We start from the raw sequence: 15,125 nt of genomic DNA, 5'->3' as shown, positions 1-15,125 counted from the left end.
GAAAGTTATGTAGTGTAAGTTTTAAAAGGGTCCGAAGTTGTATTTAAAGAAAATGAACTTGATCTTTGACATCCAAGTTTTCACCATGCGATGTAATATTTTTTTTTTCTTTTTTTTTTTACTTTTACAGAAGGTATGTTCATAAATGACTACTTGTAATTTCAATCATGTGCTCACTCATAACAACAACCCATTGCAATTTCAATCATGTGCTCACTCATAACAACAACCCACTGGGTTCGGTGGTGAAAAATGGTTGACGAAGAACAAATTGTGTAAAAGGCAAACGCAACAACCCACCAATTCTTTTATCATACTTCTTCAAAATTTTAATTAGTCATGTGGGAGTTATAATAGGTTAATGTCTTAAGAATGAACAAGTACCTAATTGAAACCTCATCAAACACACAACATGAATCAAGTAATATGTATTTGCCATAACAAAAAACCTTATAGAAATAGCATTTCCACAGGTAGACTTATAGAAAAGATAGATATTAGATTACTTAGATTATGTACCTGCAAAGTTTAAAGAACTGTAGTTTTTGAGGAGCACCATTTCTCCATGGATGGTAACCAAGTCCTTCCTGATGTCCATCATTTCTTCACTGAATTCACAGTCAGATGTGTACATTTCACTGTGGCTGCTTTTATCTTTAAGACGCTCGATTCTCTCTTTCAGCTCCTGTTACGTGCCTGACCACGTAACTTGCCTCTTACGGTGAACAAACGCACTCAACTGAATAAAACTCTTTATTACTGCAACTCTGGTAATCACACAAAACACAACCAATGACTGGGAGCAGGGTCTCCTTCAGTCACACGAGAGCATAACCTCTCTTACAGTACTCAAATAATCAAATCCTCCCCTAAGCTCTAGGTGCCTCCTTTATTAATACTAATCACTCCTTCCAGAAAAGGTAGGGAATAATAGTAATTGCCTATTTATTATAATTATCTGGAAAGAATCATTCTATCCTTATTTACTATATTTATTGTATTTATTACTGTAATACTCTGCTGAACGTCCCTTGAGTCCCGCCTGTTCTTCCGCTTGCCAGTTAGACGTTCGTTGTCGTCCCCCTTTGTTCAAGACGCTCGTCCTTATTTAGGACGCTCGTCCTTACTTAGGACGCACGTCCTCGCCCCTCGTCGCCTCCACTTGCTCAGGACGCTCGTCCATGCTCTGCTCGTTCATGACGCTCGTCCTTTCTCTTCGTTGCCCCGTTCGCTCCGAACGCACGTCCTCGCTCTGCTCGCTCAGGGCGTTCGTCCTCACTCCTTGTTGCCCCACTCGCTCGTCCTCCCCTCGCTGAGGACGTTCGTCCTCGCCCCTCGTTATCTCCGGCTCAGAACGCTCGTCCGCTACAGTACGGTTCCCTTCTTGCTCAGGACGCTCATCCTCTCCCCTATCCCTCCTATATCTTCTTCTCTCGTACACTCGCCAGGCCCTAACATTACCCACCTCCTGAAGATCAACCTTGCCCTCAAGGTTGAAGTCGGGATATTGATCTTGGATGGTGAGGGCATCTTCCCATGTCGCCCCATCAGGACCTCCCTCTTGCCATTCGATCAAGACTTCCTGCCGTTCGTCCTCTCCCTGCTGCACCAGCCGTTTATCCAAGACTCTGACCGGCCGTGGTGACGGTTCCTCCATCTCTAAGTCTATTGGTAACTCCTGCTCGATCCGGTGGTCCCCTACTGCCGTCTTTAACTGTGACGCATGGAACACGGGATGTATCCGTGCGGATGCTGGTAATTGCAGCTTAAATGCGACTGCCCCCACTTGCTGAATGACCAGGAAAGGTCCAAAATAACGAGCGGCCAGTTTAGATTGTACTGTGGACGACATCGTAGTTTGTCGGTGAGGTCTAATCTTCAAATAGACCCAATCTCCCACCCCTACTTGGGACGGCCTCCTTGCCTTGTCGGCCTGCCTCACCATTAATTCTTGAGCCCTGGCTAGATGGAACTTTAGCTGGTGGAGTGCTTCATCTCTTGTCTGTAACTCCTGATTTACTGCTTCCACTAAGGTTTCCCCTGGAACGAACCTGTGCAGTGAGGGGGGCGGCCTCCCATAGACGGTTTCAAATGGGGTACATTTGGCTGACTCCTGGTAGCTGGTGTTGTACCAGTATTCCGCCCATGGTAATACGATGCTCCATCCCTTGGGCTGTTCGGAACAAAAACATCTCAAATACCCCTCCAAGATCCTGTTGACAACCTCCGTCTGCCCATCTGATTCAGGATGATAGGCGGTGCTCATCTTTAGTTGAGTGCCTTGTAATTTGAACAACTCCTTCCAAAAATTACTCAAGAACAGTGGGTCGCGGTCACTTACTATAGATAGAGGCACCCCATGCAATCGGACGATCTCCTTCACAAAGACTTCGGCTATGGTGCGTGCGGAATAAGGGTGCTTTAAGGGTATGAAATGTCCGTATTTGCTGAGACGGTCCACCACCACTAACACAGCATCATATCCTCTAGACTTGGGTAATTTGACAATAAAATTCATGCTTATCTCCTCCCAAATTGCGTTGGGAATGGGTAACGGTTGCAGCAACCCTTGCGGTGATGAGGTCAAGTATTTATGTTGTTGACAGACCAGACAGCTTGCAACGAACTCGGTTACGGCTTTCTTCATTCCCACCCAATAAAGAGATTGCGCCACCTTGCGGTACGTGCGGTAGACCCCCGAGTGGCCTCCGGTCTGTGTGGTATGGAATTCGGCTATCAACTTGGGCACCCAGGCCGAATGGGCTGACAGCACGAGCCTCCCTTTATAGTGCAAGCGCTCGTTCTCCAGCGTGAACGAGGGGTGGGAGTTGGGGTCTTTCTTCAAATCGTCAATTACTTTCCTTAACTCCTCATCCGCCTCGACTTCTTCCAAGATTTCCCTGAAATCTTGCCAGTACGGGCGAGCAATCACCGTCAATTCCTTCTCGTCCTGCAACTCATCCTCATCCTTGCGTGATAGGGCGTCCGCTACTTTGTTGGTTACCCCTGATTTGTACACAATCTCAAAGTCGTATCCCAGGAGCTTTGCCAGCCAATTCTGCTGATTCTGGGTAGTGATGCGTTGCTCCAAAAGGTACTTCAAACTCCTCTGATCAGTGTGAACCACAAACCGTTGCCCCAACAGGTACGGCCTCCAGTGTTGTATGGCTAAAACCAGTGCCATTAATTCCTTCTCATATATTGACTTCCCTAACGACCCCTCAGATAGCGCTTTGCTAAAGAAAGCTATGGGCTGCTTCCCTTGCATGAGTACCGCTCCAATTCCCCTTCCGGATGCGTCACACTCAATGTGAAACGGCTGGTCAAAATCAGGCAGAATCAATACAGGAGCAGTCGTGATTGCCTTCTTCAACCTTAACATGGCTTCCTCTGCTTGTTCCGTCCATGCAAACTGCCCCTTCTTAAGAAGGTCGGTCAAGGGTCTGGCAATCTTTCCATAATCCTTCACGAACCTCCTGTAATATCCCGTCAGCCCCAGAAACCCCCTCAAAGCCTTCACCGTCTTCGGTTTCTCCCACTCCATCACGGCTCGTACCTTGTCTTCGTCCATCTCCACACCCTTCTCGGATATCCGGTGGCCCAGATAACCTATTTGGGTTCTGCCGAATTCACATTTCTTCCTGTTGGCTACCCATCTATTTGCCACGAGCTCCCTTAGCACCGTCCCCACATGCTCCAAGTGCTCCTCCCAGGTACGGCTATACACCAGTATATCATCAAAGAATACCAGTACGAATTTCCGCAGATAAGGCTGCAACAGTTTGTTCATGGCACTCTGAAAAGTGGCTGGTGCGTTGGTTAGGCCGAACGACATCACCATGAATTCGTAGTGACCCTGGTGTGTCCGGAAAGCCGTTTTCTCTATGTCGCCTGCTCCCATTCGTATCTGATGATAGCCTGACTTCAAATCCACCTTTGAAAAATATTTGGCCCCCCTCAGTTCGTCTAACAACTCCTCTATCAAGGGGATAGGGAATTTATCAGGTACAGTGGCTCGGTTTAAGGCCCTGTAGTCCACACAAAATCTCCAGCTGCCATCCTTCTTCTTTACCAAAATTACTGGGCTCGAATATGGACTGTTGCTCGACCTTATAACGCCTGCTTTCAGCATTTCCGCCACCTGTTTCTCAATCTCCCCCTTCATCACATGGGGGTATCTGTACGGCCTTACATTCACTGGGTCCGTACCTTCTTTTAAGGGAATTTGATGAACCATTCCCCTATCTGGCGGTAGTCCGTTCGGCTCGTGGAATACGTTCGTGTACCGTTCCAAGATTCGCATCATGTCGAACGTCTGCTTCCTTGTCAACTCCGGATCGAACGTTTCTTTTACCTGAGCGTACGGTCTTTGCTCCTCCTCCTTCTCTGTCTCCCCAAGCTCCCACATTAGCAACCAGACCTCTACTTCCTTCATCTTAAGCAACGCTGCAGGTTCCACCAATCTCCGAGTTAGAGTTGGGTCTCCTTTAATTGTCATTTTGCGCCCTGCTTGAACGTACGCCATAGTTAGTTGCCCCCAATTTAAGGTTACCTCGCCCAGCTTGGCCAACCATTCTACCCCCAGTATCACATCCACTCCGCCCAACTCGAACAGGTGAAATCGTTCATTGATCACAACCTCTCCCATGTGGATCGTTACGGCCTCACAGCACCCCCTCGTCTCCTTTCTCTGTCCATCCCCCAAACTCACCCTGTAGGGTGGTGTATCTACTACGGGTAATGCTAGATCTTCTACCAATTCCTTGCTTATGAAATTGTGGCTGGCGCCACTGTCAATCAGAATCAGAACCTGCTTCGTCCCTATCTGCCCATGTAGCTTCATCGTCCTGGCCTGGGTGAGCCCTCCTACCGAGAAAGCAGATAGCTCCATTTGTTCGAGTTCAACCTCCACCTCTTCTTCTCCTCCTGGCTCCTCCTCTTCTGCCAATATCAGCATCCGTAGTCCCCTTTCTGGACAGCGATGCCCCGGACCGAACGGTCCTCCACACCTGAAACACCTTCCTTCCTCCCTACGTTTGACGTACTCAGCGTACGGTAAATCCCGTACGTTCCTGCCTTGAACGTTAGGGAACGTACGTTCGCCTTCTCTCCTTGGGCCTCCTTCCTTCTCAACGGAACCTGTTCGGTTCTGATTGTGGCGGCTAGGATCCACCCTTGCCACTGAACCGCTCGGTTTTCCCCACGTTTGTCCTTTGCTGATGATTCCCCCGCTTGCCCTTGCTCCAGCTTGGAACGCCTCCACGTCCCTTGCTAGTCTCATGACGTCCATGAACTCCTTCGGGTCAAGCAACCTGAGTTGGTTACGAATACCCTCCTGTAGTCCTGCCATGAAATACCCCATCAACTGTGCCTCGGGTATTTTTTCTGCTTGGCCCACCAGCACCTCGAACTCTTGGATATAGTCTCCCACGGACCCTGATTGTTTACAGGATGCCAGCCTCTCGAAGACCGTTCCTCGATTTCTGCCTCCAAACCGAACCACCAATGCCTCTTTTAATCCTGCCCACGATCGGTTCCTGGCTTTCTCCCTCCAAAACCGGAACCAGTGTCCGGCTATCCCTTCCATGCTGATGTATGCTAGACGCAACTTTTCGTCCTCTGGTACCCCTTGCAGTTCGAAAAATTTGTCCGCCCTATAAATCCAGTTCATAGGTTCGCTGCCTTCGAATACGGGTAACTCGACCCTCCTCCTCCAGTACGGCTGCTCCTCTCGGTGTCCACCCTCTACGCCGCTGCCATCCCTCTCATCCTCGTCATTCCTTCTTCCATTGATCGATCCCTGACTACCATCAAGGTGTCCATCATCCCGTCGACCTCGCTCCCCTATCACCCTCACCAATTCCTGGACTGTCGACTCTAGTCCGCCCATGGAGATTTCTAGGGTCTCCATCCTTCCTTCCACAGCATTCAGCCTTCCTTCCATGACGCTTTCCTCCCTTCGATAGGATCCGGCAGGTCGGACCAATTGTTACGTGCCTGACCACGTAACTTGCCTCTTACGGTGAACAAACGCACTCAACTGAATAAAACTCTTTATTACTGCAACTCTGGTAATCACACAAAACACAACCAATGACTGGGAGCAGGGTCTCCTTCAGTCACACGAGAGCATAACCTCTCTTACAGTACTCAAATAATCAAATCCTCCCCTAAGCTCTAGGTGCCTCCTTTATTAATACTAATCACTCCTTCCAGAAAAGGTAGGGAATAATAGTAATTGCCTATTTATTATAATTATCTGGAAAGAATCATTCTATCCTTATTTACTATATTTATTGTATTTATTACTGTAATACTCTGCTGAACGTCCCTTGAGTCCCGCCTGTTCTTCCGCTTGCCAGTTAGACGTTCGTTGTCGTCCCCCTTTGTTCAAGACGCTCGTCCTTATTTAGGACGCTCGTCCTTACTTAGGACGCACGTCCTCGCCCCTCGTCGCCTCCACTTGCTCAGGACGCTCGTCCATGCTCTGCTCGTTCATGACGCTCGTCCTTTCTCTTCGTTGCCCCGTTCGCTCCGAACGCACGTCCTCGCTCTGCTCGCTCAGGGCGTTCGTCCTCACTCCTTGTTGCCCCACTCGCTCGTCCTCCCCTCGCTGAGGACGTTCGTCCTCGCCCCTCGTTATCTCCGGCTCAGAACGCTCGTCCGCTACAGTACGGTTCCCTTCTTGCTCAGGACGCTCGTCCTCTCCCCTATCCCTCCTATATCTTCTTCTCTCGTACACTCGCCAGGCCCTAACAGCTCCTGTTCAATGTTTCAGGCAAAAATCATTTGTAAGTTAGTAAAATCTATAAATTCTATAAAATGACAGACAATTGAATAGTGGGATTATAAAAGACCAACAGATAGTATTGATTCCATTCACCCTTTCAACTAAAAACTATTATACAAATTTGAATTATACCAAGGTTATGTCATACTAGATTATTTTGTATATTCCTTAAAAAAACCTTGAAGAAGCTACATGGTATCAGACAGCCCTAGGAATGCTTCTCAGCAGAACCCAACCAACCCAACTAATTTTAAGGTTACATAATAGTTTAGTAAAATTTTCTTCGTATCATCATAAAATTGAACAAGCCAAAACCTTCCTAAATACCCAATTGTGCAAACACAATTTCCTGACTACCAATTTCTCATTTTGATCGAAATTAAAAATAATGGATTAGGGTATGTTTTTCTACATAAAGTAAGAATGTATCTAAGTTAGATGATACATGTCCCAATTACATTAAAGGAAGGTGGTGATTCAGGAGTTTCTTCAATGGTTTATAACAGAGGAACTTATCCCTCCACTCAGGGATGGTTTCTTCCAAATGGGTCTTGAACTCTTTCACAAATTTCATTGTTGCTGATTGCGAGTGATCACACTTCAAGATTCCAAAATAGAATTTTGGTTTGAGATTTTTGCATACCTAAATTGTAAGGACCTGTAATTATATATAAATATAGAGGCATATATTAAATAAGAAAGAAAAGAAATTAAATTAAATTAAAGGTAACTGTATCAAATTTGAATCTTGTTAGACATAATTTAATTACAACCAAATTGATTAAGTGTTATTATAACACACAACGAGTATTATTTTCAAATGATAATTCATTAAATTGTTATAATAATCGATTAATATTATATTGTTTTTGAAAAGTAATTTATCTTGTGTTAATCAATTAAATTATAAGTATAATTGATTAATTTATTTGTTATGTTACTGGGTGTAAGACATGAATGTTATTAATCAATGATAATATATATGAAATTAAAATGAATATCTTTAATCGATTGTCTCACCAATATAATTAATTAAGATATTTAGTAATTGTGTTTGACTTTAAAAATTATCTTTTTTTCTTATTTTCAACTAAGGGTTTTCATTTTAAACATTATGTGAGAAAATTCAGAGTCTTTTAAGAAAATTTTTGTTATTGTCTCGGTATTCTTCAAAGAATTAATCAAGATCATTTGATTATAAAAACTTACTTAGCTATAAGTCAATTTGTAATACATTCACATATAAGGTGAATTCTTTCATTTATATGTTTTGTATAACCTTTCTTCTTTATTCCTTTCACTTTGTCGGTGATACATTAGGATAATTGTATATAACATTATCTTTGTCATTATTGAAGTGTAATTCAAGTTCTTTTGTATATCTAATAATGTATTTTAAAACTCTAATTCTTGATATATTAGTGAGACTTTCTAGCAAATTAAAATTGTTAGAAAGAAATAAGATATAGGCTCTTAAAAAAAATCAAACCAGCATAAATTTTTCTATTTTTTCTTTCATAAATAAATTTATATCTTAAAATATTGATTAAGTCTTTTAATTGCGTGATGAATCACCTCCCCTCCTTCCAGTGACACTATGACCGTCGCGTCTCTTTCCTATAGAAAGCTCTTCGAGAGAAAATGGACTGGGTACCTGCGAAGGCACTCCGATGCTCAAGTCAGAAAAAGGATGAATCTAACTGTTCTCAATTCAAAAGAATATGAAGATATTATTTTCTTTCTTAATTTATTTCTCCAGGGAAAAAACGTACATTTTTCCCTTCCTACTTTGCATATTTATCCTAGTAATCATGAACCGTTTACCTTAAATTCCGGTTGGTTGAGAATCTAGCTCTGGAGAACACAATCGTTGAGTCGTGCTAGATACTGGGTCAGTTGACTTCGTGATTTGAGGCGTTATAACCGGATATACCTAACCGCTCTCTCAGGATTAAGATGTCAATTTGGATCGAAACTAATCGACCGCCCTTTAGATCAATCAATAGACGATCGTTGGATAACGATCGCTTATGACGGTTGATGTCAAGGGTGACGGAGATCAATCCTCGGATGTCTTTAACCGATCGTTTCTCTAAATAAGTGGACGATCGGTTAAGGACGACCGTACACTGTCTATCATCAGTGGTCGTCTGGGTTATTGATCGATCGTTGCAGGTAACCTACTATACACACATCATATTGATTAAGAAAGTATTAATTCAATTGAAAAAAAAAAACAAATTTTGAAAAAAAACCAATTCAATCCTCTTGATGGAAGAAATTAGTCATTACAATATTAACAAAATTCTTACTATATAACATATTCTTTTATATTAATTTATATTAATTCAAATGATGGATTAAAGGGATCTAATTAGACTGGTTAATTAATAATTCCAATAATTTTAACAACGTTAATTAGGCTCATGAGTTATTTTCATACTTTCTTTCTTTTCACATTTATTTTCACATTTATAAGTGTAGAAAAAGGGAAATTATACAAGGATAAAAAGTATTTTAATTTATATTAGATTGTATAATTTAAAATTTAAAAATATATTTTAAACTACACAATTTAAAAATGTATTATAGATGGTATAATCTAAAATATTTTTATATCTAAAAATTGATTTTGAACAGTAAAGTTTAGAATAATTTAAATTACATAATTTAAAAATATATTTTAAATTGTATAATATAAAATATGTTTTTAAATTTTGTAGTTTAGAAATATATTTAAGATTGTACTGTGAAAACATGAAAATTCATTTTGGACATTTTTTATGTTACAAAATTCATAAATACATTTTTTGTTAAATACATTTTGGATTACGTAACCTAAAAATTTAGAAATATATTATAAATTTCATAATCCAAAAAATAGTCATAGTTGCACAATCTAGAAACTTAAAAATGTATTTCATAGTCTAAAATACATTTTATATTATATGATTAAAAATTTATATAAACATAATTTATATTATGTAATCTAAAACATATTTTCTGTAACATCCCAAATTCTCATACTTGAAAATTCTTAGTTGATATATGTCTATACCTGTTTTAGGCTCAGATTTCAATTATAAAACTATAACTTGAGTTCTTCTATCCCTCCCTTCCTTGGCACTGAGTCAGATGACATTCTTTCATCTGCTCCCGTATAACGAATTATACGATCATCGCACATACCCAAACACAAAACAGAAACAAGTAGGGTGAGCTAACATGCAACCAATCATTTATGAAACATGCATATTTTACTTTGATGCACTCAACAAACCTCAGATAATAATTATGTCAGACACACTCATACCATCATACAACAATCCATTACTTTGATACACATGGTAAAATGACATCGCAAGACTTGTTACTTTATAAACCGACTCGTACGGACTAGAATGATAGTCGAGCTATGGCGGGTCTTGCATTCGTGCTGGCTTATGAAACTTGGGCTCCCCCACCCTACCACACTCACGAGGTTAGTCCGTTATCACTCACCTTGGATCATAGTGGAAGCACCCAAGACTAGGACCTCCTGCTACTTCTCACCACATGGTTTAATCCTCTCTACATGAGAAGAAAGACCATTGGAGTTTCAGGATGACCCCCAAGACTAAGCTCCTACTTTCATTCTAAACACTACCAGGGCACCACCATGTATCCTCTCCTTGAGGATCATGGAATTACGTCCATGAACCATATTGTCACTTTGAAACTTAACCCAAGACATGAATAACCAGATACCATCATATTATTACAGTGAATCCAAAATATCTCATACATTCACATACTTCCCACATAAATCACATCATACTATGCATTCCAAACATTCCACTCTTCAAAATACAACTACACATACAATTTAAGAATATAATTATTCAAGATTTTACTCAATTCAAATAAATTTACTATTTCGTAAAAACATTACTCTTCACTCATATCATTCATTAAATCTCTGAACCCATCAAACTAATTAACAACAAGTTTAGATCATGTGGTAAACATTTTAGTCCAATCCAACGGTTAATAAGGCAAAACTCATAATTTTTGTATAAATGGTCCAAAAACAGAAATTAAGCAATATTGAGATCCCTGAGAAGATACGAAATTAATATCTCTAAATCTATAACTCCGATTTCAAATCTGAACGGTCAAAGTAATTTACTATGTGTTAGAAACTACATATTAAAATTTCCGGTTGATCCAACGGTTAACTAGATAGATATTGAGGTTTTACCGAGGTAACTCAGGGACATAATTTTAAGTGGTTTTCGGTTATACTCAAAATGCGGAACGAATTCCTCTAAGCACAGACATCTAATTACAAATCGGAACGGTCAAGATGACTTAATATGTCTTATGAACTACATACTAAAGTTTGGGCTCAATCTAACGGTAAATGAAATATATCTGAAGTTTTTACCATGATAACATAAGAACAAAAATATATTGTTCATCAGATTTTTCAAACCTTCAAAATTACTTTCTCAAAATATAGACTTCCAATTACAAATCCGATCAGTCAAAGTGTATTAATATATCTTAGGAATCATATATCAAATTTGCAGGTTGATCTAATGGTCAAATAGGTCAGAATCTATATTTTACCGAGAGAACTCAGTAACCAAAGGATAAAAAGTATTTTAATTTATATTAGATTGTATAATTTAAAATTTAAAAATATATTTTAAACTACACAATTTAAAAATGTATTATAGATGGTATAATCTAAAATATTTTTATATCTAAAAATTGATTTTGAACAGTAAAGTTTAGAATAATTTAAATTACATAATTTAAAAATATATTTTAAATTGAATAATATAAAATATGTTTTTAAATTTTGTAGTTTAGAAATATATTTAAGATTGTACTGTGAAAAAATGAAAATTCATTTTGGACATTTTTTATGTTACAAAATTCATAAATACATTTTTTGTTAAATACATTTTGGATTACGTAACCTAAAATTTTTGAAATATATTATAAATTTCATAATCCAAAAAATATTCATAGTTGCACAATCTAGAAACTTAAAAATGTATTTCATAGTCTAAAATACATTTTATATTATATGATTCAAAATTTATATAAATATAGTTTATATTATGTAATCTAAAACATATTTTCAAATTACACAATACAATAAATCTAAAATCTAAAATATAGACATTTTAGACCTTTCCATCATATCATTGGAGTGAATGAAAAAACCATAAGAGTGAAAAAGCCCATGAAAACATTAACCCAAAAAGTGATGTAATATATTACTTTTGCTTCATGCACCACCCACAATTTCTTTGCACTTCCAATTTCGTAAATGACCAGTTTACCTGGGCTACCTGTTCTAGAAATATTTTAGAGCAAGCTTTCATGTGAACAAACTAACCCATTGACATATACATATACAAATACAAATTTACTTAAACCACAAAGGAAACATACAGTTGGTGTTAGGGTTTATGCTATAGTACATAACTATTAATTAAAAAAGTTATAATTTAAAGTTATGACTGATTCATATTTATTTTATTTACTACATTAATTGTAATTTGTCAATTATGTAAAGTAAAAGAATGACATTTCATTGCAGAAATAAAAGATATGTTATTTTAGGTAATTTTTTGTATAAAAAATTTACTTAAAATAATAAAAGTATTGTTGAAAAAAATTACAAAATTATTATAAATTACGAAAAATTAGTTTTTATCAGATTTTGTAGTAAAATCATATCATCACATATTAATAAACATTTGTAAGTATATTTTACATTTTAAAGAGTATAAATGAGCCCAATTGTTTATCATGATAATATTTGAAAGTTCACTCTTTGTCAAATTGTTTATATGGGATAGTTATATAATAGCCCTTGAAGTGACCTATATTGTTTGTTTTTTGTTTTTCTCATTGGAGCATTATCAAACAAAGTTTCAAGTTGTGCAAGCTTCTTTAACATTTTTTTATTATCTTTGGCAAGAGAAGATGTTGATATGATTTTCTATATAATATAATAATTTGATCAAATTGGAACTTGAATGAGACATATTCTGTTATTGAGGTGATGACAAATATACAAATTTCAATGTATACCTTGTAAATATCGACACTCATAAATAATTTCAAGTTATAAAGTAAATATGAAATATGGTAACTTAATTAATCTTCTATTTATAAGATTTTTTTTAATAATGATTTTTTTTACAAGGGACAAAACTTACATATATAGCATTGTGGATATTGTTTTTTCAATCATAATAAATGGAAAATTCTCAGGTCAGTAATTTTGGAAAGAAAAAAAATTCTCAGGTTAATGATTTTGTCTTTATTTAAAAAATAAATAAAATCATGTAAGGTAATTTGACGAGTATTTTCAATTCATTCAATTTTGATGTCATTTTGTAAAATACGACAAAAAGTGAAAAACGTATCCTATTTAACTTTGATTTAACTGATCCGATGATAAATAAAAGGAAAATTTTCTTATATTAACTTAATATTTTTTTATTTAAATTATTTTTTTAGAAATAATTCTCTTTTTAAAAATATTTTTCAATTTTAAAAATTAGTTATTATTTTAGAATTAAGAAATCAAAATTGAGATATTGTAAATATTTTATATTTTTTTACATTTTGTAATATATATATATATATATATATATATATATATATATATATATATATATATATATATATATATAATATGAATAAAATAAAATAAAAAATATCTCCATATAACATATCTTTTTTATTTATCATATATTTCATATCTCTCATATCTTAATAATCCCTAAAAATTCCCAGCACCCCTTGTAAGATCTTGGAAAATTAACATTGCAAAACCTTTGTCAAATCACAATTAATGCACCCACGTCACTGCTCAGACCATTAAAATCCACTCACTAATCTGACGCACCACTGCCAAGTGTCACAATTGGAACATTCTGAAATCAGTAGTGGAAGACAGGTGTCCGCATGTGAGAGTACGTCCGTTTGACATTGGGAGGGGAAATGATTTTTCTGAAACACTCCTTCCCACTCTCCTGCACGCACCCTTCTTCTTCCTCAGAATCAGACTTTTCATTTTCTCCACCTTCTCTCTAGAAACCTCCATCTTCTCTCTACTGTAACTCATTCTCCTTTCCTCCGATCACGTTTCAGAAACCGTAGAACCATTCCTGGTGTCGTAAGCTTCGTTTTGAACCGATCACTTCAACGTTCTGATACTGGTAAGTCTTCTACTTCTTAATCGTTCGTTCTGGCCAGCATGCAAACCAAGTTCTGGTTTCATGAGTCCTCAGTTTAATTTCTGAACCTTTGCTGAACTGTTGTTTGATCTGGTTCGTAGAGTAGTTGAGCTGTTAAGGGTAGAAGGAGACTTTAGTTCTTTGGCAAACCAATTTCAGTCAGTAGGACGTTCGTCTACACTAGAGGTAAGGGAAGCTTATTTAATTTAATTAATACTTGGATGATGTATGAGCGTTCGTTATTGACTGAATGCATGAGATATATGCTGATTGATTATGTATGAATGATCGCTGTTATGAATGAATGAATATGTTATGCGTTGGTTGATACGTATGAATTGGAAAAAAGGGATGATTATTGTAGAGTATGAGTTGTTAATATGAATTCTATAAAGTATGTGAATTAATGATGGATATGAAATTATAAGATATGAACCGTATGAGAAATGTTGAGTTAGAATAGATGAAAAATCTGAATACGATATTTCTTACCTTGATAATGTACGCTCGTCATCGAACGGTCTTATATCGTTCGGTTTTCTAGTAAATGGCTTAAAATGGAATTCTTTCATTCGGAAAGAACTCTGATCGAGAACGAGCGTCCTCCTGTGAAATGCTATGTTTGAGCGCTCGGTTCAGCTTAGCGGTATACGAATACCTTTATACTTCAAAATTAGTAACGCTCGGTCTTACACCAAGCGTTCGTCATAAGTAGCGCTCGGTCTTATACTAAGCGTTCGTCCTAATTGGTGCTCGGTCATCTACCTAGCGTTCGTCCTAAGTAGTGCTCGGTCTTATACCAAGCGCTCGTATTATTGAATACCCAACTTTGATAAAATAACGTTCGTTCAATTATAATTTCCCTTCCTCACGTTCGTTCATTTACTGGCATCGGTCTTCCGTATGCGAATTACTACAGAGATAGTTCAAAATATTCTTGGCTCTCCTTCTTACATTGGATCTGGTCTAAGGTCTTCATAATGAAATATTCTTTAAGTACCAGTGTACATCTAAACGAGTTAGTTCATTTAACTGACCGCATAGAAAGTAACGCCCGTAAAAGATTTTTTAGTTCTTCCAGTCCGTCT

General features: G+C 37.8%; 1 protein-coding gene across 1 annotated transcript; it reads right to left on the bottom strand.

The window, feature by feature from the left end:
• Positions 1-217: 217 nt before the first annotated feature.
• LOC128193680 (uncharacterized) lies at positions 218-7,364 on the bottom strand. The gene is made up of 6 exons (XM_052867751.1): positions 7,249-7,364; positions 7,118-7,143; positions 6,429-6,762; positions 1,139-5,957; positions 520-685; positions 218-339 (listed from the first exon to the last, which is right to left on the bottom strand). The coding sequence occupies exons 1-6, from the start codon at positions 7,362-7,364 to the stop codon at positions 218-220; spliced, it is 5,583 nt and encodes a 1,860-aa protein (XP_052723711.1).
• Between the last annotated feature and the right edge of the window lie 7,761 nt (positions 7,365-15,125).

This window comes from Vigna angularis, chromosome 8, assembly GCF_016808095.1.
Source record: "Vigna angularis cultivar LongXiaoDou No.4 chromosome 8, ASM1680809v1, whole genome shotgun sequence".
NCBI classification, from domain to species: domain Eukaryota; kingdom Viridiplantae; phylum Streptophyta; class Magnoliopsida; order Fabales; family Fabaceae; genus Vigna; species Vigna angularis.
Note: the sequence above shows the minus strand (reverse complement) of the source record. Positions and strands in the feature narration are given on the sequence as shown.

Bases quoted from the DNA above. Each gene is read 5' to 3' on its own strand.
- LOC128193680 (XM_052867751.1), bottom strand. From the start codon at position 7,364: ATGAAATTTGTGAAAGAGTTCAAGACCCATTTGGAAGAAACCATCCCT. The intron at 7,144-7,248 runs GTAATTGGGACA...AGAAATTGGTAG, and splicing joins AATCACCACCTTCCTTTAAT to TCAGGAAATTGTGTTTGCAC. The intron at 686-1,138 runs GTGCGTCCTAAG...GGCACGTAACAG, and splicing joins AGGCGACGAGGGGCGAGGAC to GAGCTGAAAGAGAGAATCGA.